At 41.8% G+C, this 20,391-nt stretch overlaps 1 protein-coding gene and 1 long non-coding RNA gene across 3 annotated transcripts in view; one reads left to right on the top strand and one right to left on the bottom strand.

Moving 5' to 3' along the window:
* F8 (coagulation factor VIII) overlaps window positions 1-20,391 on the top strand; it is a 131,052-nt gene that overhangs the window by 93,919 nt on the left and 16,742 nt on the right. For both annotated transcript variants that reach the window (XM_045051148.1, XM_004001054.5), the window contains 8 exons: window positions 2,055-2,208; window positions 4,290-4,502; window positions 4,692-4,920; window positions 5,344-5,526; window positions 6,881-6,997; window positions 7,820-7,891; window positions 9,122-9,207; window positions 13,980-14,135. In XM_045051148.1, coding sequence (XP_044907083.1) covers window positions 2,055-2,208; window positions 4,290-4,502; window positions 4,692-4,920; window positions 5,344-5,526; window positions 6,881-6,997; window positions 7,820-7,891; window positions 9,122-9,207; window positions 13,980-14,135 — 1,210 coding nt within the window. The remainder of the gene's footprint in view (window positions 1-2,054; window positions 2,209-4,289; window positions 4,503-4,691; window positions 4,921-5,343; window positions 5,527-6,880; window positions 6,998-7,819; window positions 7,892-9,121; window positions 9,208-13,979; window positions 14,136-20,391) is intronic.
* Window positions 5,339-19,209, bottom strand: LOC111558729. The gene is made up of 4 exons (XR_002739856.2): window positions 16,028-19,209; window positions 11,904-12,068; window positions 11,560-11,717; window positions 5,339-5,475 (listed from the first exon to the last, which is right to left on the bottom strand). It is a non-coding gene; the product is annotated as an uncharacterized LOC111558729 (long non-coding RNA).

Genomic DNA, 20,391 nt, shown 5'->3' with positions numbered 1-20,391 from the left:
TGGCATCCAGGGACAAAAGCAGAGACTGTGGTTTAGATGTTACTGCAGACTGGCCCATAGTGGTCCCTGCATGCACATCCAGCAAGTCCTAGCGTGGACTAAACCGGCCGACTCCACTGATAGAGACAGTAGAATAGAACTGAGGAAAGCACTAAACCAGCAGAGCCCAGTCAATAACGACTGCAGACTAGAAACGGGGAAGGGACTCCAACATGGAACTGGGGACTGAACCAAGGGCTGGCTCTTTGTTAGAGCCTCCTGTCACTCAGGACTGACCTATTAACCCTGCACTGGAAAGCCAGTTGCACTTGGAGCTTGAAAGCAAAAAGCGCAGAACTCAACTAAGGAACTCACCGCGACCCCGGGAAGCAGGAAGAAAATGAACTCAAAGGGCTCACAGGGTGCCACACTTTCCTGTTTTGGAATGCCATCAGAGGTTCACTTTGGAGCCTGTTGCTGCCACCAAGTCTGTTAAAAAACAAAATTCAAGCAAGTAAATCAGTTTATGAAGTGCTTTATGAGATTATCATGAATTAGGCAGCATTCCATCTAGCAAGCAGAGAGATGCTCTGAGGAGCAATACAAATGGAAGATGGGGCAAGGAGGTTGGTTATTAGCACAAGAAAAGGGTGCTTCAGCCCAGGATAGCTTTTTGGGGAGAAGGGAAGAACAAGATTTTGATCATGCAGATGACCTCACTAATGCTGATCTGGAAATTTCAGATTGAGTGTCAAAAGGTCACATTCCTGGGATTGGTTGAGACTGTGAATCTTGTTTTGCTCTCCTTGGTGACAAATGACTCCAATTTGGGCTTTTTCTTAACAAAATAAAATACAACTAGATGCTGTTTCCAAGCTACAGAGCTGAAGCATAGGAGTATGAAAGGTGAAAGGAAAAGGATGCAAAATGGCACGCCATGCAAATCCAAAGCTTCTGGATAGAGAGTAGGTCATGGCAGGCCAATGCTCCTGCTGCAACTATAAAAACTAGATAAATGCTAAAAATCCATATTTTAAAAATCTTTGGAGACCTGTAGAACAATAAGAATTGGATGAACTAAAATTTAAGTGCAAGAGGACCACCTAGTTGCAGTGATGATCTGCAGTTGTTTTCTTTCTTGGTGGGTCTGCTGAAGTGTCTTACAGGATGAGTGAACAGAGACTTTATAATTCCTCAATCAAAAGTCTGGGACGGGGCGGGGAAGGGGGGGAGAGGCGCCTGGGTGGCTCAGTCGGTTAAGCGTCCGACTTCGGCTCAGGTCATGATCTTGCAGTTCATGGATTTGAGCCCCACATCGGGCTCTGTGCTAACAGCTCAGAGCCTGGAGCCTGCTTCGGATTCTGTGTCTCCCTCTCTCTCTGCCCCTCCCCTGCTCACATTCTGTGTCTGTCTCTCTGTCTCTCTCAAAAATGAATAAACATTTAAAAAAATTTAGAATAAGTTTATAAGCCCTACATACATTTAACATCCAACAAATATTTTTTGACCACCTACTATGGGCCGGGCACTTGTTCCAGTTGCAGGGAATACAGCAGTGGACAAAACAGACAAATGCGCTGCTTTCATAGAACTTATGTACTAGTGAAGCCTGGAGGGAGAGTATGTCAGGAAGATGGAGGGGTTAACTATGCAAAATGTTGCTTAGTCATCCAATAAGATGAGGACATAACAAAATTGACTATCAGCTTTGATAAGCTGCTTCCCTGATTTGGATATCGTCTGAATATGGATAGTGTTCATCTAGATCTCTTGTGAGCTCTCAGCCTCTAGGTATTTGCCAATTGAATTTACACAGATATCCATGTGTTCAAAACTGTATACTCCAACCACCTCGTCCTCCGGGGTTCCCCATCTCAGTGAATTGCATCACCATCCATCCATTTGCCCAAATCAGAAGCCTGGAGGTTCTCTTTAATCCTTTGTTCTCCTCTCTCCACTCCATTACACTTCCAGTTCATCATCAGTTCTACTAAATGTGTCTCAAATACAGGGAGGGCAAGAATGTGAGCTTTTTCTGCCCACCTGGTCCATGAAGACATTGCTTTTCCTCCCAGGGCTCCAGGTGGGGATGTCCCTCAGTTCAAGAAGGTGGTTTTCCAGGAATTTACTGATGGATCCTTCACTCAGCCCTTATACCGTGGAGAGCTGAATGAACATTTGGGACTCTTGGGGCCATATATAAGAGCAGAAGTTGAAGACAATATCATGGTGAGTTAAGGACAATGGAATTTAAAAAAATTAATCATATATATATATATATATATACACACACATTGTTTCTAATTATAAGAATAATGTATTCTTGGGGCGCCTGATTGAGCATCCCACTCTTGGTTTTGGCTCAGGTCATGATCTCACAGTTTTGTGAGTTTGAGCCCCACATTGGGCTCTGCACTGATAGCACAGAGACTGTTATGGATTCTCTCTCTCTCTCTCTCTCTCTCTCTCTCTGCCCCTCCCCCACTCGAACTGTCTGTGTCTCTCTCAAAATAAATAAATAAACTAAAAAAATTAAAAATTAAAAACTAATGTATTCTCGGCACTGGGTGGCTCAGTCAGTTGAGCGGCCGACTTCAGCTCAGGTCATGATCTCATGGTTCATGAGTTTGAGCCCCACATCGGGCTTGCTGCTGACAGCACAGAGCCTGCTTCAGATCCTCTGTCACCCTCTCTGTCCCTCCCCTGCTCATGCTCTCTCTCAAAAATAAATAAAAAAATTTTAAAAAATAATGTATTCTCACTTTTGAAAAATTTCAAAGTATAGAAAATAAAGAAGTTGAAAAATAATCCCATAACTACCGTTTTGGTGTATGTTATCTTTGTCTTATGTATCCTTCTCTTTATGGGTTCAGAATTATACAATGTATAATTCTACTTCTTTTGACTAAATATCACATGGTAAGTATTTCTCATGTCATTAAAAAGACTTTCTAAATACTTTTGTTTAATGATGGCATAGTAGTCTGTTATGTGAATGTATGGTTTACTTAGCCATATACTTTGAACCACCTTTTAAATAGTTTGATATTTTTTCAACAGTTCAGTAATGCTGTAATCACAACCGTTTACCAGGACAAAATTCTGGAAGAGCAATGTAGAGAAACATTCATTATCTGTTAATGTCCTTTGCCCATTTGACATTTTTTGGAGGGAGTGCTTTTCTTATCAATTTATATTACCATATATGTTATATATTTTTCCAAGTTTGTTGTCTTTTAATTTTATATATAGTGGTTTTTTAAATAAAACAGGTTTGAATTTTTAGGCAGTAACCCATAAATCTTTCCTTTATGACACTTACATAGCTTTTATGTTTATAAAAATCCTTCCCTTGAGGTACCTGCACGGCTCAGTCGGTTGAGCGTCGGACTTTGGCTCAGGTCATGATCTCATGGTTCGTGGGTTCAAGCCCCATGTCAGGTTCTGTGCTGGCAGCTCAGAGCCTGGAGCCTGCTTCAGATTCTGTGTCTCCCGCTCTCTCTGCCCCTCCCCCACTCACACTCTGTTTCTCTCTCTCTGTGTCTCTCTCTCCCCCCAAAAAACAAACATTAAAATAAATAAAAATCCTTCCCTATACAAAGATTGTTTTTCTTAAAATCACACTTTCTTCAACTTTATTTTACAGTTTAATTTCTTAACATTTAACCTTTTACTCCATCAGTAACTCCTGTAGACTAGAAGTTATTTTGATGCATTGTGTGAGCCAAAAATTAAAGTAGTTTTATTCTTTTCCAAAAATAGTCATCCATTGGTCCAATTGAGTGTTTACATTAAGGATGTAGAAGGACCTAAGATTATGAGATTGCAAGTGAATTTTTTTTTCTGTCTTGATTCTGATTTTAGCTTCCATATGTCATATGAAGCATGTCTAACTTTTAAACAACTGAAGTCTTTTTTAAGGATTATATGCATTCACCCTAGAATTTGTCATAAGAACCATATGATTCAATTCCTGGGCTTATGGTCTCTTAAAACCCCTGGTGTGATATTTTCCCTTTCACTTCAGATTGCTTTTAAGTATTTAGGAATTTTCTCTTTTGCAACTTTCAGTTCATGCTTTAAAGATTTTAGAATTCAGAACTTCCCCACTTTCCTCTGTAGATCCTTCCTTTGGGGTTCTAATAACATCCATCCTCTGTGCCACTTACTTTGGGTATTAAAACTTGGGAAAAGCCAAAAATAGGCATTACTATTAGGGACGTAAACCCTAAGCGAAGAACTTTATAAGATCCTAAAACATGACACTTGAATTCTTTTTTAAAATTTGTATTCACTTCTTTTCTCTGCAGGTAACTTTCAAAAACCAGGCTTCTCGTCCCTACTCCTTCTATTCTAGCCTGATTTCTTATGAGGAAGATCAGAGGCAAGGAGCAGAACCTAGAAAAAAGTTTGTCAACCCTAATGAAACCAGAGTTTACTTCTGGAAAGTACAACATCAGATGGCACCCACTGAAGATGAGTTTGACTGCAAGGCTTGGGCTTATTTTTCTGATGTTGATTTGGTAAGTAAGTGTGTACTGTGCCTGCTGCTTACTGGTTTAAAAGGAATGGGCTTTGTGTTATCTGCCAAGAATTTTGGTATTTACCCTAAGTTTAATGGAAAGCTTTAAATAGGGGAGGTGCCATCATATTTGTGTTTGAGAGGTATCACTCTGGGATCTACTAAGGAGGATTGATGTCTTCTCTCTCAGGAAAAAGACATGCACTCGGGCTTGATTGGACCCCTTCTGATCTGCCGCAGTAACACACTGAGCCCCGCTCACGGGAGACAAGTGACAGTGCAGGAGTTTGCTCTGTTTTTCACCATTTTTGATGAGACTAAGAGCTGGTACTTCACGGAAAACATGGAAAGGAGCTGTAGAGCCCCCTGCAGTATCCAGAAGGAGGATCCCACTTTTAAAGAAAAGTACCGCTTCCACGGTAATGCATCCCACACCCAAATATTACTCCGTGTGAAAAGCACTACAACAGATGAGACGTGAGCCTGATGTTTCCACAGTATATGAATTGGGAGTGTATGTATGGGAGTGGAATCCTCACAGGAATCAATACTTTTTACTGGAGTAGAGGGAAAGAAACTTCTAGAATAGATCTTTTTAACTTACTTTAATGTTTATTTATTTTTGAGAAAGAGAGCATGAGCAGGGGAGGGGCAGAGAGAGAGGGAGATGCAGAATCCGAAGCAGGCTCCAGGCTCTGAGCTGTCAGCACAGAGCCCGACGGGGAGCTCAAACCCACGAACCATGAGATCATGACTTGAGCCGAAGTCCGACGCTCAACTGAGCGAGCCACACAGGTGCCGCGAGAATAGGTTTTAACAGCCTTCTTCGTGTTCTCCTCCAGCAATCAACGGCTATGTGATGGACACACTACCCGGCTTGGTAGTGGCTCAGGATCAGAAGATCCGATGGTATCTGCTCAGCATGGGGAGCAATGAAAACATTCATTCTATTCATTTCAGTGGGCAGGTGTTCACTGTACGGAAAAAAGAGGAATATAAGATGGCAGTCTACAACCTGTATCCAGGTATGAATTAGTTTGTGCTCTTTCTGACTACTGTACCTATTGTTCCACTCAAATGGTCCGGGCACTGGGAGAGCAATCCAAGGACAGAGCACACACACTCCCTGATCTCAGGTAACTTACTTCTTCAACTCACTTTACTCTATAGAGACATACTAAATAATTTAGCACATGAGCATGATAATTTCAGATACAGATAATGTGCTCTAAAAGAAACAGAACAGAAAGCAGGAATAATTCATGTTGCAGCACTTTACTAGGAAAAGGAGATTATTTTCCCCATCTGAGATCCCACACGGCACTAGCAGTTATCCATAGAGTGATTTGTTTATGTATATAACCAGTATATCGATTAAGCAGTACTCATAATGTTGATCAGCTTTCATCATGGGAATGAACTTCCCCCGTTCTTGTGTAAAACTTCCAATAAGTTCAATGACGTTTCTGCTCACTGTTTTCTTTTTAATTTATTTTTGAGAGAAAGAGAGAGCGCAAGCAGAGGAAGGGCAGAGAGAGAGGGACAGAGAATCCCAAGCACAGAGCCCCACGTGGCGCTCGATCTCATGAACTGTGAGGTCATGACCTGAGCTGAAATCAAGAGTTGGACGCTTAACTGACTGAGCCACCCAGGCGCCTCTCTGCTCACTCTTGCATAATAAACATTCCTGCAGTCACTTTACATCACAAATACAGTTCAAGTACAAAGCAGCAGTGTCCACTCCGAGATACCTACATTGGGAAAGGGAGGCACAGTTGAGTCCTTTCTTCCTCTACCTTGTGTTTATTGTGTGTCCCCCTGCTCCCAACCCTGGCAGCTGCTTTCAACTCCAGCATGGAAAGGGTAAACTTACGGCACCCTTATCCTAGTTGGCACCTTAAAGGGCACCTTTATCCTAGTTGGCCGCTTGTGACTCATTCCTCAGCCCCTCAGCCTTCACCTCTAGCTTCTTGCTGCCAGGTTACTTTAGCCTCAAGGTGGCCCTAGTGGACCAGATCCATGAGGACCTTGCCCAGACCTCCCTGTCCCAGGGAGCTCACATGTGCCCAATGGGAAATAAACCTTTGTCTCTGGAAAACCCTGAGAGTGCAGTGGCTTTCTCCTGTCTGCACCAGCAAAGGCTGCCACCACCCTGTCTCTCCTATTTCCCAGGGGTGGGGGCTGCCATGACTCAATCCCCGGTGCCTCCAAACTGTAGGGCTCACATAGCGAGCAATTTGGGTTTGAGGGTCCGAGGGTGATAGAACTGACTTAGGTAGATCTCCTTTGATATTCTGCATAGACCAATGCATCTGCCAGTCTTTTTTTTTTTTTTTTTAGCAAAAAGAAATCATTTTTGTTCCTTTTGTTTTTGATAAGGTGTTTTTGAGACAGTGGAAATGCTACCATCCAAAGTTGGAATTTGGCGGATAGAATGCCTAATTGGCGAACACCTGCAAGCTGGGATGAGCACTCTCTTTCTGGTATACAGCCCGAGTAAGTAGCGCTATGCGCAGACGCCCCCTTCCTAGTCAGCCCGCTTCTCGTTTTTTTAAGGGAGAAATAGAGCACACAAATGGGGGAGAGGGGGAGAGACAGAGACAGAGACAGAGGCAGAGAGACAGAGAGAATCTCAGGTAGGCTCCACACTGAGTGTGGAGCCCAACGCAGGGGTCAGTGTCAAGACCCGGGGATCGTGACCTGAGCCAAAATCAGGAGTCAGAGTGTCAACCGGCTGAGCGTCGCCCCACCCTGGGCGCCCCACCTCAGCCTACTTCCATACAGCTTTCCTCCTTCCTCCAATGCTTGCCTTTGTCAAGAAACAATGCAAGCTTATGGTCATTTCCAAATCTAAAGTGAATATTGCTGGTACAAATGATCAGAGTCCCCAGAGAAGGGCAGATATGGTTGAAGCTTCGAACATTTTGAACCCGAAGCTGTAAATATACAACAAACCAGTGCTAAAAATATCTTCATTTTCACAACTCAGTGAAGCTCCAAGAACAAATTGGGAAACTTAATTTTGGTTCAGTTATCAAAGATAACTTACAAATATCACCTGGAAGAGTTTGATATTTAACCCTAAGCAAGTAAGAGAGCCATTGCGTTCCTCAGCTGCAGGACACGGATACTTGTGGCACCTACTGGAGTGAATTAAATGAGACAGAGAGTACAATAAACATTTAATATAGTTCTTGGCACATCGTGAACAGTAAAAATATGACCATTTGTTGGTGTTCTCCCGTTTTCATTGACTTGCATCTGTGAAGCTACATTTTCTGTATGTCTAGCTGTTGTGTTCCTCCACTTTGATTTCAGAGTGTCAGATTCCACTGGGAATGGCTTCTGGACGCATTAGAGATTTCCAGATCACAGCTTCAGGACAGTATGGTAAATACCATTTTTTGTCTACAAGAACTGCACTGATTAGATCTTTTTTACTTCTGTTAATTCTGCTCCATAAATGCCTCTCTTTCTTTTTTTTAAAGTGTAAACTCTATTTTAGTTTTAAATGTTTATTTATTTTTGAAAGAGAGAGAGAGAAAGAGAGACAGTGTGCAAGAAGGGGAGGGGCAGAGAGAGAGGAAGACAGAATTTGAAGCAGGCTCCAGGCTGTCAGCTGTCAGCACAGAGCCCGATGCGGGGTTCAAACTCACAAACTGTGAGATTATGACATGAGCTGAAGTTGGATGTGTAATGACTGCACCACCCAAGTGTTCCTAAGAATTATTTTTCTATTTTTAAATGATTGGGAAAGAACAAAAGAAGACTGTATCATCACATGTGAAAGTTATATGAAACTCAAATTTCAGTGTCTGTAAATAAAATCTTCTATGGGTACATACAGCCACACCCACTCACTTATAATTGTCTACAACAGCAGTTACATAGCTGAAACAGAAACCAGATGATCTGCAAAGCCTAAATTATTTACTATCTGGCCATTTACGGAAAAAAGTTTGTCAATCCCTGTTTTAGAGGGAGCAAAATGCCCTTTGAAAATGAAGCTTGAGAGTGATATACCAAAATAGTATTATTTTTCTCTGCATAATTGTATTATTTTTCTCTGCATAAACGGATACTTTTTTCACTTTTATTTTTATTTATGTCTTATTTTTTAAATTTTTTAACATTTATTTATATTTGAGAGACAGAGAGACAGAGCTCCAGCAGGGGAGGGGCAGAGAGAGAGGGAGACACAGAATCCAAAGCAGTCTCCAGGCTCCAAGCTGTCAGCACAGAGCCCGATGTGGGGCTCGAACTCACCAGTGATGACATCATGACCTGAGCTGAAGTCGGACGGTTAACCGACTGAGCCCCCCAGGAGCCCCTGTGTCTTATTTTTATTTTTCATTTTCTAACTTTGCTACCAGGAACATACATTTTGTAATAAAGAAATAATGATATTATTCTATAGTACTGGTAACACATCCCAGTGTCAGCTAATTAGAGGTACTAATAAACAAAATTATTAAGTTTAGAAAATAAAATCCTACTATGTTTTATGCCTTTATCTTCTCCACAGCTAGGTATACCCTTTCTCAAGAGAGAAAGTTTATTTCCTAAGTGTCTAGGACCAACCCAGCTGAATCTAATCTCTCTCCCCTTTCTTGGGCAAAGGACAGTGGGCCCCAAAGCTGGCCAGACTTCACTATTCTGGATCAATCAATGCCTGGAGCACCAAGGACCCCATTTCCTGGATCAAGGTTAGAAAGTACCTTGTGTTCAATCATGTCGTGTGTTCTCTTGCAAGCTCAAAACGTTATACATCTGCTTTAAGCCGTAGTCATTGTCGTCAAAGTCCAAGTAACAGACCAGGAAAGAACACAGTGGCTTAGGATTTGTACAAAGACAATGAGGAATAATGATTTGGGAATGGAATTGAGTATGCTGATATGTTAGTCCAATATGGGAAACAAACGGAACCGGTGACTGAAACAGCGTCTTTAGGGTCATTCAGTTCCTTTTCAAATGACAAAGTCTTTCAGATCTGCTCACTCCCCATTTCCTCTAGAGCCACACTACCCAGTAGAAACACACTTCGAACCACAAATGCAACCATGGGTGTCAGTCAACATGTCCCAGTAGCCACATTTAAAAAGAAACATCTGAAATTCATTTTAATGATATATGTGATCCAACATAGCTAAAAATGCTACCAAATGAGCATGTGCTAAGTCGGGACTGTGACCCTTCAAGGGCACACATATAGGAACTCACGCCAATTCCGCCCTCTGCCTAACCACAAGCGTAGCTTCCTTCTAGAGCCCACCCAGGGAAAGGGAGAAAACGTGACTGCTTCCAGCTTTGTTTTCAACCCTCTAACGCACCTCCATGTCCGGAACTTACAGCCCGAAGCGGGGAATGCACACACGCCCCGCCACCTTGTCTCCCCACATCGGGTCCTCGTGCTGCTGACTTCTGAGCTGACCAACGCCATTACCTATACATTTCCCTCCTTTGCTGCAAGACAGCATCTGCTCCTGTTTTCTTGAGATTAAAATACTAAATAGGGATTGGGGAGAGATAAAGTGGTACACCAGTGAGACCTGGAAAGAGCACATCTCTCAATGTCACAGTGGCTCATTGGTCGTCAGCACGGCCAGTTGTGGCTCAGCCTGAACTGGCGCTCACTGATTCCTAAGTATGTCTGTTTCTTTGTGAGGCGGCCAAACCACATGTTTTCACCCTGTATTTCCGCAGTTATCACTTTCAACCCGACATGTATCCCTGGGTAGTGGATACCATCATCCATTTGGGTGCCCTGCATGTGGTGTTCCATTGACTTATCTATTTATTGGAACAGCATTCTCATTTCCATTTGAGGAATTCTATCACCCTAACTGCACATGACCTCCCAGGACTAGTAACTGGAGTGCCTTTTCTGTGCCCAGCCAAGAACTTGAGTAATACACAGCATTACATTTCCACTTAGATTTGGCCAATTGTTACAGCTTGCCAAGCTTCTGTCTCCCAAAGACTGTCTTAGTCTTTCCAGTTTCACATAATTTACTGACTTGATCAATACGCTTTTTTATGCTTTAGCAAATTCATGATCAAAATATTGATATACACAGGGCTTCCTTACTGGGTGCTTTAAACAAATCAAGCTAGTAAATCCCTACCACACCTGTCATTATCATTGTCATTTCAGCTAAGAAAGCTCAAACAAAGTTAAATAACTTGCCCAGTCACAGCCAGTAAGTGGTTGAGCCAAAATTCAAACCCTGATAGTTGGGCTCCAGAGGCCTAATTTGTAATCATTATACTATACTGTTTCTAGAATGCTCCCTTCAGGTTGATAAGCATCTGTTAACTGCCATGGTTTGCTTATGGTAATTGAACCACAAATCCTCACTTAATTGTATTACCATCCAATCTGTATTAAATCACCTCATCCTGAAGGTTTTGTTTTTTGTTTTGTTTTGTTTTGTTTTGTTTTGTTTTGTTTTTGCCGTCATATTCTACTGAAGCCCAGATACACATTTTCATGATCTGGTGACTTTATGCAATAAATATCCAAGGGAAATAAAAAGTTATGTTCACTTACAAAAGAAAGAAGAAAGAAAGAAAGAAAGAAAGAAAGAAAGAAAGAAAGAAAGAAAGAAAGAAAGAAAGAAAGAAAGAAAGAAAGAAAAAGAAATGGTTCTAGGGAGCCAGGCTGGCAGTCAGAGATGTCTAGCTGCCATGTTTGTATTTGTGCACCCGGTGACTCATTACTGCTTTGCTTACTCCCTCATACAGAGGTGTGTCCTGTTGTCACACTCAAATACATGGCTGGATACATAGGTGAAGATGTTGACTCTGTAAATGCCAAGTCGCTCTGAGATTCCAATTATAATAGAGAAGAAGCACAAGAAAGTGAAGTAGATGAGACTGGCGGTTTGCCAAGAATTCATCAGTTGCAGAACGCAGGTGGAAAGGGTGGCTGGCAAGGCTTTCTTACAACTGCTAGAAAGTGCAATAGTCAGTGGTCCAAAAGAGACCTCACATACACAACATAGAAAACAGTACAACTCAATTCAACAAAAGTCATGAGTTTTGCCCCTCGTACTTACAGTTGTTTATGCCCCGACACAAAGAGTAAAACTAAAGTGTCTTCAATTGAAAGTATCTTCTAATCAGGGCGCAGATAGTGCTATAGCTTCTGAAGACTGTGCCACTCTCTGTCCTGCAGCCCTCCTTCTTCTTCTCCTGTACTTACTGCTATGTGATGCTGTAAACAAAAACATCTATATAACATGTAGTCTGTTTCTCTAACTCAAATGTAAGTTACATTAGGGCAGGGCTTTTGTTTTCTTGTTCCCTGCTCAATTCCAGTACCTAGAACAGTGCTTAGCACATAACAAGTGCTAAAAACATCTTCTTTGAATGAATGGATGGATAGATGGATGGCACTTACTGAAGGAGACAGTTAGTTATGAAGCTCAAGTGTCATTACAGTCCAATCTGAGTGTGCCAGGCATCTGTGAGAAGTTAAGTTGGACTTGCTTATCAGGGCGCTGATGCCACAATTCCTTCTAATGCTTGCATAGCCTGTGCTCTCTTCTTTAAGAACCAGTCATTCCTATGTAAGAAACAAAACAGATGAACATAGGGGAAGGGAAGCAAAATTAAGATAAAAACAGAGAGGGAGACAAACCAGAAGAGACTCTTAAATACAGAGAACAAACTGAGGGCTGCTGGAGGAGTTGTGGGTAGGGGGATGGGCTAAATGGGAGGTGGGTACTAAGGAGGGCACTTGTTGGGATGATCACTGGGTGTCATATGTAAGGGATGAGTCACTAAATTCAGTCCTGAAACCAATACTACACGATATATTAACTGCCTCAGATTTAAATAAAATTTCAAAATATATATTAAAAAAATAATAAACATTATCATTGAAACATCTATTCACTTCAAACAAATTTCTTTAAAAACAAACAAACAAAAAGAACCAATTATTCCTTACCACTCTGCCATTATTCACTCATTCATTCCAAAACATTTCCTGTGCATCAGTATTATACCAGATGCCAGGTTAGGTCTACAGCTAGAGAGAATATAAAAGCTACCATTTAGGGGTGCCTGGGCGGCTCAGTCGGTGAAGCTTCCATTTATTTATTTATTTATTTATTTATTTATTTATTTATTTATTTTCAGAGAGAGACAAAGAGAGCACCAGCCAGGAAGGGACAGAGAGAGAGAGAGGGAGAGAGAAAACCCCCAACAGACTCTGCACTGTCAGCGTGGAGCCTGACATGGGTCTCAAACTCATGAAGTGCAAGATCATGACCTGAGCCAAAACCAAGAGTTGGTCACTCAAACGACTGAGGCACCCTGGTGTCCCCCTGACCCAATTCTTCTTTTTTTTTAATGTTTATTTTTAAGAGACAGAGCATGAGCAGGTGGAGGGGCAGAGAGAGAGGGTACAAAGGATCTGAAGTGGAATCTGCACCAACAGCAGTGAGCCTGATGTGGGGCTCAAACTCACAAACCGTGAGATCATGACCTGAGCCGAAGTCAGACGCTCACCTGACTGAGCCACCCAGGTGCCCCTGAGCTTCTGATTGTTGATTTCGGCTCAGGTCCTGATCTCATGGTTCATGGGATCAAGCCCCAGGTCTGTCAGCATGGAGCCTGCTTGGGATTCTCTCTCCCTCTCCCTCTCTCTCTGCCACACCCCACCCTCAAAATAAATAAATAAAAACATAAAAGTAAAATAAAAGCTACCATTTATTGTTTAGTATGTGCCAGGCACTGAACTCAGCACATCACATGTATTAACCCCTTAATCCTCTGGTAAACCTTTGCGATAAACACCATTATTATTTCTACTCTACATATAAAGAAATTAAGACACACAGAGGTTAGGTGACTCAAACACGTTCACTGCCTTAAGGATCACAGTCTAACAATGAAGGAATATAAGTAAAGAAAGCTTTATAATATAATGCAATAATATGCTCTCATGAAGTTTTATACACAAAGTGAAACAGAAGTATAGAGAAAGGAGCACTAAATATATCTGGGCAAGTCAGGGAAGGCTAACCAGGAGAAATCGTTTCTGAAGTAACACTTGAAGGAGAGACAGCGGTCTATCACTGATAGTGATGTTGGGATGGAGACTGGTCTGGGGAGAGGGGAGGAAATCGGCTTTGCTGAGGCTGACGCTGAGGCTGAGGCAAAGCACTAGGTTATGTGGGTCCCTAAGTGCAGCACACGGGATGCAGGTACAGGAAGTAAGGCCCATTGATTTGGAAGCGGTCTGGTGTGTCAGGAAGTAGGCTGAGAACCCAATAAGCCCTTTCCTTCTTGTTCCCATCATTTATCTCCCCGCTTCACACACATCCACATTCCAACGTTGCCGTCTATTTCACTGCACGTCCAAGGTGATACTGAGCATATCTGTATTGATGTAGATTCTTCTTAAGCCAATAATGAATTTCAGAAGGTGCTACATACATTTAAGATAAAGTGTTGTTTTAATTGGCAGGTGGATCTGTTGGCACCAATGATCATTCACAGCATCATGACCCAGGGCGCCCGTCAGAAGTTGTCCAGCCTGTACATCTCTCAGTTTATCATCATGTATAGTCTTGATGGAAAGAAGTGGCAGAGTTATCGAGGGAATTCCACTGGGACCTTAATGGTATGTCATGAGTTCTTTTAAGAGAATGCATGAGTGTTTTAAAGAGCTTCTGACAGATTTCAGATATGGGACAAACACTCCCACCTTCTACAAACTTAACTCCAAAAAAGATTTTTCCACTTTGGGGCAATAGGAGTGATTATGGATGTCTGGATAAAAACATAGTAGCATCAAAGATCTCCTAGATAATACAAATGAAGAGGTATGCTCTGTTGACAGAAATCTGTGACTCGGGACTGAGTGGATTGATAACATTATGAGTTTGCTTATGGATATTCTAAGTGTGAGATGACAATAGGGCCGTCAGGTGAAATATCCAGCAGGCGGTAGCTTGAAGACTTGAGTTCATGGGGGCAACACCCTAATGGAGGTAAAGATCTGTGTCTTCCACATAAAGGGCCAGGGGAAACCTTGGGAAGTGATCACAAGACCCTTCATTCAACAGGCTCTTGATATTGGGGTTGTGAGTTTGAGCCCCATGTTGGGTGCACAGTTTACTTGATATATATAGAGAGAGAGATATATAGATATATAGATATATAGATATATAGATACACACACACACACACACACACACACACACATGATATTTATTCTCCTCGTGCCCTCCTTTTAGAGGATTTGGCTTTATCTCTCCACTGAAGGTCACTGCTCCCTTCACAGTGGCTTTCTTCTCTCCCTGGTGTGGTTACTATCACTGACTAGCAAACCACCGCAAAACTTAATGCCAAACCATTTTGTTCACAGATTCTATGGGTCAGGACTTTTAGCAGGGTACAATAGGGGTGGCTGTCTGGGCTCCACAATATCTGGGGCCTCAGCTGGGAAGATTTGACAGCTGGGGGCTTGAAGCATCTTCACTTGCATGTGTGATAATTGGTGTTGACTGACCTAGCTAGGGCTGCAGCTGCGGCTGCTGAGGGAAGTAACTCGGTATGGCCTTTCCATGAGGCCTGGGATTCTCACAGCCTGATGGTCACACATCTATCCAGATTCAAGAGGAAGAGACAGACGCCACTTCTCAGTGGGAGGAATGTAAGGAACTTGTGGTCTTTTCTGTAAACCACTGTCATCCAAGTATCACCAGTGATGCTATGGGATGAGATACAGATGGTGACAAAAACCCTGGGAGATTAAATTGACAGGGGCATTTAGTCAGTATGGTGATAACTATAGCATCGCATGGTTGTAGAATGACCTGTCTACCTTTCATAGCCCTTATTTTTACGGCATACGTAGAGGAAATAAATTAAATGTTAAACATTATGAATATACACAAAGAAGAACACCCGTGGATGTACATATAGAATTGGGCCACATCCATGGAGCTCTGGAGGACACTGCCACATCCTGTGGTTGTAGACAGATACGCGGACTTAAGACCAAGTCTAAGGGCTGAGCATATGAATTACAGACTTGCCATGGAATGGTCAACCCCACCGGGTCTCTTATGCTAAGTGGAAAGAAGGGGAGCTCTGAGACCTGGGTGGGTCTCAGCCTTTACACACACATGGATAAGGCTGAGAACCGCCAACCTCCAAATGCCCCTGAATCCCCTTGCCTGGGGAGCGACCTTTCCACAACCTCCAAGGCAGTTTTCTTTTCTCTGCATTAAAGTCTTCTGGTGACTACACCTGCAACTGTTGCCTCACAAGCCAGTGTCTCGTGTCCTTAGGGCCCCTGTTTGGCTACTACAAAAGTCAGATGAGTCATGAGGAAATGACACATCATCACAAATTTAGTCAGGTGGTGATGACAAAAAGTTTGCAATCCCAGATGTGGCATCTTCTCCAGAGCAAATTAACACAGCCCCAGGCACCTGACACTGACCTGGAGCATACTTTTTCCTTCATTCCCATTGATAAGCAAAAACAGGATAGATTTGCACTTACAACGTAGGATCGGGAGTATTAACTTTACTGTTCATGTCTCAGGACAATGCCGGCTCCTGTTCTTTGTTATAATATACACCCAAGGGACTCCAAACGTGTTGACATCCCACAGAACACCACACTGGCCCATTACATTGATGACGTTATGCTGGCAGGACCTGGTAAACAGAAGTAGCAATTACCCTAAATGCTTTTGTGATTAATATACATAAACACACACAGAGAGACACATATATAGACATATATGTAAAACAAATAAGCCCATCTTTTCTTGACTTTACTGTGAATGGATCCCATATTTCACTCTTTAACATAATGTTCACTGTTTCAAACAAATACTTTTTTTAATGTTTATTTATTTATTTTGAGAGAGAGAGGAGCACACAAGCAGAGTAGGGGCAGAGAGAGAGGGAGAGAGAGGACCCCAAGCAGGCTCCACGCTCTGCACGATCACAACCAGAGCCAATATCAAGAGACAGTCACTTTAACCGACTGAGCAACCCAGCCACCCCTCAAACAAATACTTTCTACCACATTTAAAAATTTCCTTCCACTCCTTTTTATTTGCAATGGCTGCACAATTTCATCAAATGCTTTTTCAGCATCTTTGGTATGATCACATTTCTTCTCTTTCCTATTGTCAAAATACAGTTAACATCCAGTGGTGTGCTGGCAAATGTTTAACACTTGGCTCAGAAGCAAAATGGGGGACGGTTAGGGGGGAAAGGTGTTGATTTGTAGCGTTTGCTCATTTCCATGCTATAAATACTCATTAACATACCTGATTTGTAACAGTCCAATCAGACCTGATTTCAAGCCGATGATTTAATGGCATTGAATGCAGAGTTGGGAACAGACGTGCACAAGTGGCTCTCACAATCCAGGACTAGACAGCTCCAGCACAGCACTGTGAAATCCCTGGGAAAACCACTCTCATTCATAGTGTAATAATCATTTAAAACTTAGCTGGATGCAATTTGATTACACTTCATTTAGAATTTTTCTATCTATACTAATCAATAAAACTGGTTTACCTTTTTCAAGGGCTCTGTTTATCAGGTTTTGGCATGAGAGTTATATGGAACTTGAAAATAAAGTAGAATGGTTTAATTAATATAGTAATCATGTCTTTAATGAAAGTTAGGTGGAAATGCCACTAGAGCTTTGTGCCTTATTTAGTGGCCTGGCTATCTTTTCCAATCCTCATCTGAATATTGATATTCTCATTTTCTATTCCCTGTAGTTCATTGCTGTGACTGTATACATTAGACTTCTGTCTCCCTGCCTATGTCATAGAGCCATATCTACATGCACACATCTCTCTCTTTTTCCCCTTTATCTGAGTGGGCAAATGTTTGTCTATTCTATTTGATTTTCAGAGAATCAACTCTTGGTCTTAAAATCAAACATAGACTTTGGGCACCTGGGTGGCTCAGTCGCTTAAGCATCCAACTCTTGGTTTCCGCTCAGGTCATGGTCTCATGGTTCAGGGGATTGAGCCCCGCGTTGGGCTCCGTGCTGTCAGCATAGAGCCTGCTTTGGATTCTCTCTCCTCTCTCTACCCCTCCCAAGCTTATGCTGTCAATAAATACATAAAAATTAAAAAAGTAAAACATAGACTTGATGTTTGTTTTCCAATTAATTTCTGCTCAAAACTTTTAAAATTCTCTTTAATTCTCTTTTGGTTTATTTTTTGTTTCCTAGAATCTCGAGTTAAATGACTAGTTCTTTTGTTTTTAGTCTTTCTCATTCAGTGATAATGATACAATATTAACTACTGATAATACTATCATGAAGGTCATTCATTTAACAGTTACTCAGGAACTACTGTTCTAGGTTCTAGTAAAGGGATGGGTAAGCTGGAGCCCATCCATGGATTTGGACTACCACCTGCTTTTGTATGGACTGTGAGTTAAGAATGGTTTTTACATGTTTAAAATCGCAAACACAAAGGTTATGGGACAGAGACCATTTGGGGCCTGAAAAGACTAAAATGTTTCCATCTGCTCCTTTACAGAAAGAGTTTGCAGAATGAGGAACTACTCTAATGGCAGCAGAGATGCCTAGAGTGTTAACATGAACCAGAACCCTTCCATCCCAGACCTTCTCTAATCAACAGATTGCAGTCTTAGTCATTGACCTTCAGTGTAGAGGTCCTCAAAGGTTTTTACATCTTCGTATCATCCACATACTAAATATTGTTGCAGCAGCAATATTCTCATCATAGAAGTCCCACATAAATGGGGCAAAGGGAATTGCAATGCCCTTTAAGGATCGCTGCTTCACTGCCACTATTTTCAGTAGTTTTATTAAATTTTTTAATGTTTATTTATTTTTGCAAGAGAGGGGTGGGGGAGGAGCAGAGAGACAAGGATCCAAAGTGGTCTCTGTGCTTACAGCAGAACTCGAACTCACAAACCATGAGATCATGACCTGAGCCAAAGTTAACACTAAACAAACCGAGCCACCTAGGCACCTATATTGTCAATAGTTTATAATAACTTAAATGTTAATTTTGAATTATCAATGAGCATTTCACTGATGTGGCTCTTTCCCTTTGCTTTTCAAGTTAAAAAGAAGACTACTCATGTCTTTTAAAAATATTTATTTTTGGTCATGTTATAAAACAGTGTTAATTTTATTTATAATTACCAAGTGATTTGTCAAAGTCTGTCAAAATTACTGAAATCTGGCTTTGGCCCAAATATCTGTGCTATGAAGTTTCTGAGGGAGATATATAAATGAGCCAATGGCAAATAAAAACAACCTTCAAGTTTCCTAAAATTATACTCATATACCCAACACAGGCTCTCTGGTAATCCCTTCCCACCACTTCCCCAAGGCAAGGAGTTAGACCAGAGGCCTAAGGAGGCTTTTCCTGGAGCCCAAATCCAAATACTATCACCAGACACATTCCATAACTCCTAAACATTTTTGTCATAAAACAGTAAGGCAGCCAGCCAGGCCCGTAGCACAGATGGAGAGGAATACACCAGGAAAAGCAAAAGCAGGAAAGAGCATGCAACCTAACAACTTTCTTTGTAAATTCCAGTTTAAGACTGGCTTATTTCACAGAGCATTATACCTTCTAGATGCATCCATGTTGTTGGAAATGGCAAGATTTCATTCTTTTTATGGCTAATATTCCTGTGTGTGTGTGTGTGTGTGTGTGTGTGTGTGTGTGTGTGTGTATGTGTGCTTCTATACATAGATCTTTTTTTTCCATTCATCTATGGATGGACACTTGGATTGCTTCCATATTTTGACTATTATAAATAATGCCACAATAAACATAGGGGTGCATATATCTATTCAAATTAGTATTTTCATTTTCTTTGTGCAAATACCTACTAGCACAATTGCTGGGTTGAAGGGCAGCTCTATTTTTAACTTTTTGAGGAAACTCCACAGTTTTCCAGAGTGGCTGCACTAGTTTTTATTCCCACCAACAGTGCAAGAGGGTTCCCTTTTCTCTACATCCTCGCCAACATGTTGTTTCTTGTGCTCTTGATTTTAACCATTCTGACAGGTGTGAGGGGCTATCTCACTGTGGTTTTGACTTGCATTTCCCTGATGATGAGCGATGTTGAGCATCTTGCCATGTGTCTGATACCCTAGCCACGTTTGCAAAAAATTGGATGAGGTTTTTAGGGCTCCGAAAGACCCTTCCTGGCAGACAAGTGAGAGCACAGGAATGCTGGCTGAGTCTGTCTCGATGGGCCTGTCCCACATTTCCTTACCTATTGCTCCCACATTGTTGAAACAGAAGTAGGAAAGAATACGCTAAAAGTCCCGCCCCTTTTGCGGCACTTAACTCATGGTGACAACCTGTACACATCCCCTGCAATGCACACAAAATAAGGCAAATCTACCGCCAAGCTGTGCCCTTAAATCTCACTCCAAAATATTAGTACCGTACACAACTTCAGCGTAAAGGATGCATTTTCCCAAACCTGAATGATTGAGAAGATTCCATTCTGAAGACTTCTCGTTATCACTCCCAACACCGTGAAGAAAATAAAATGGAATTGAAAAAGCCCCCAGACTGTAATGTCTGCATGTAACATTCGGGCCAAAAAGCTTTGGAAATGTAGTATTTTGAGATGGGATACCACCCTGCTCTTGCGGAACAAAGACACTGTCTTTCACATACATGACCACACAATACCAAAGAACCGTGCAGGTTTTACACATTGGAGTTAAAGAAGAGGTACAGAAAGTTCCCTACTACAAATACAGGATTGTCACATGGATTAGGCATACCTCTCAGAATAGAACCTGGAACCAGAACTGTGAATTCCAATGCACACCGACACATTTGCTAAACACATTTGTTAGAACATTCCCGCCCCACCCCCAACCCT

Source organism: Felis catus, chromosome X, assembly GCF_018350175.1.
Source record: "Felis catus isolate Fca126 chromosome X, F.catus_Fca126_mat1.0, whole genome shotgun sequence".
NCBI classification, from domain to species: Eukaryota; Metazoa; Chordata; class Mammalia; order Carnivora; family Felidae; genus Felis; species Felis catus.
Note: the sequence above shows the minus strand (reverse complement) of the source record. Positions and strands in the feature narration are given on the sequence as shown.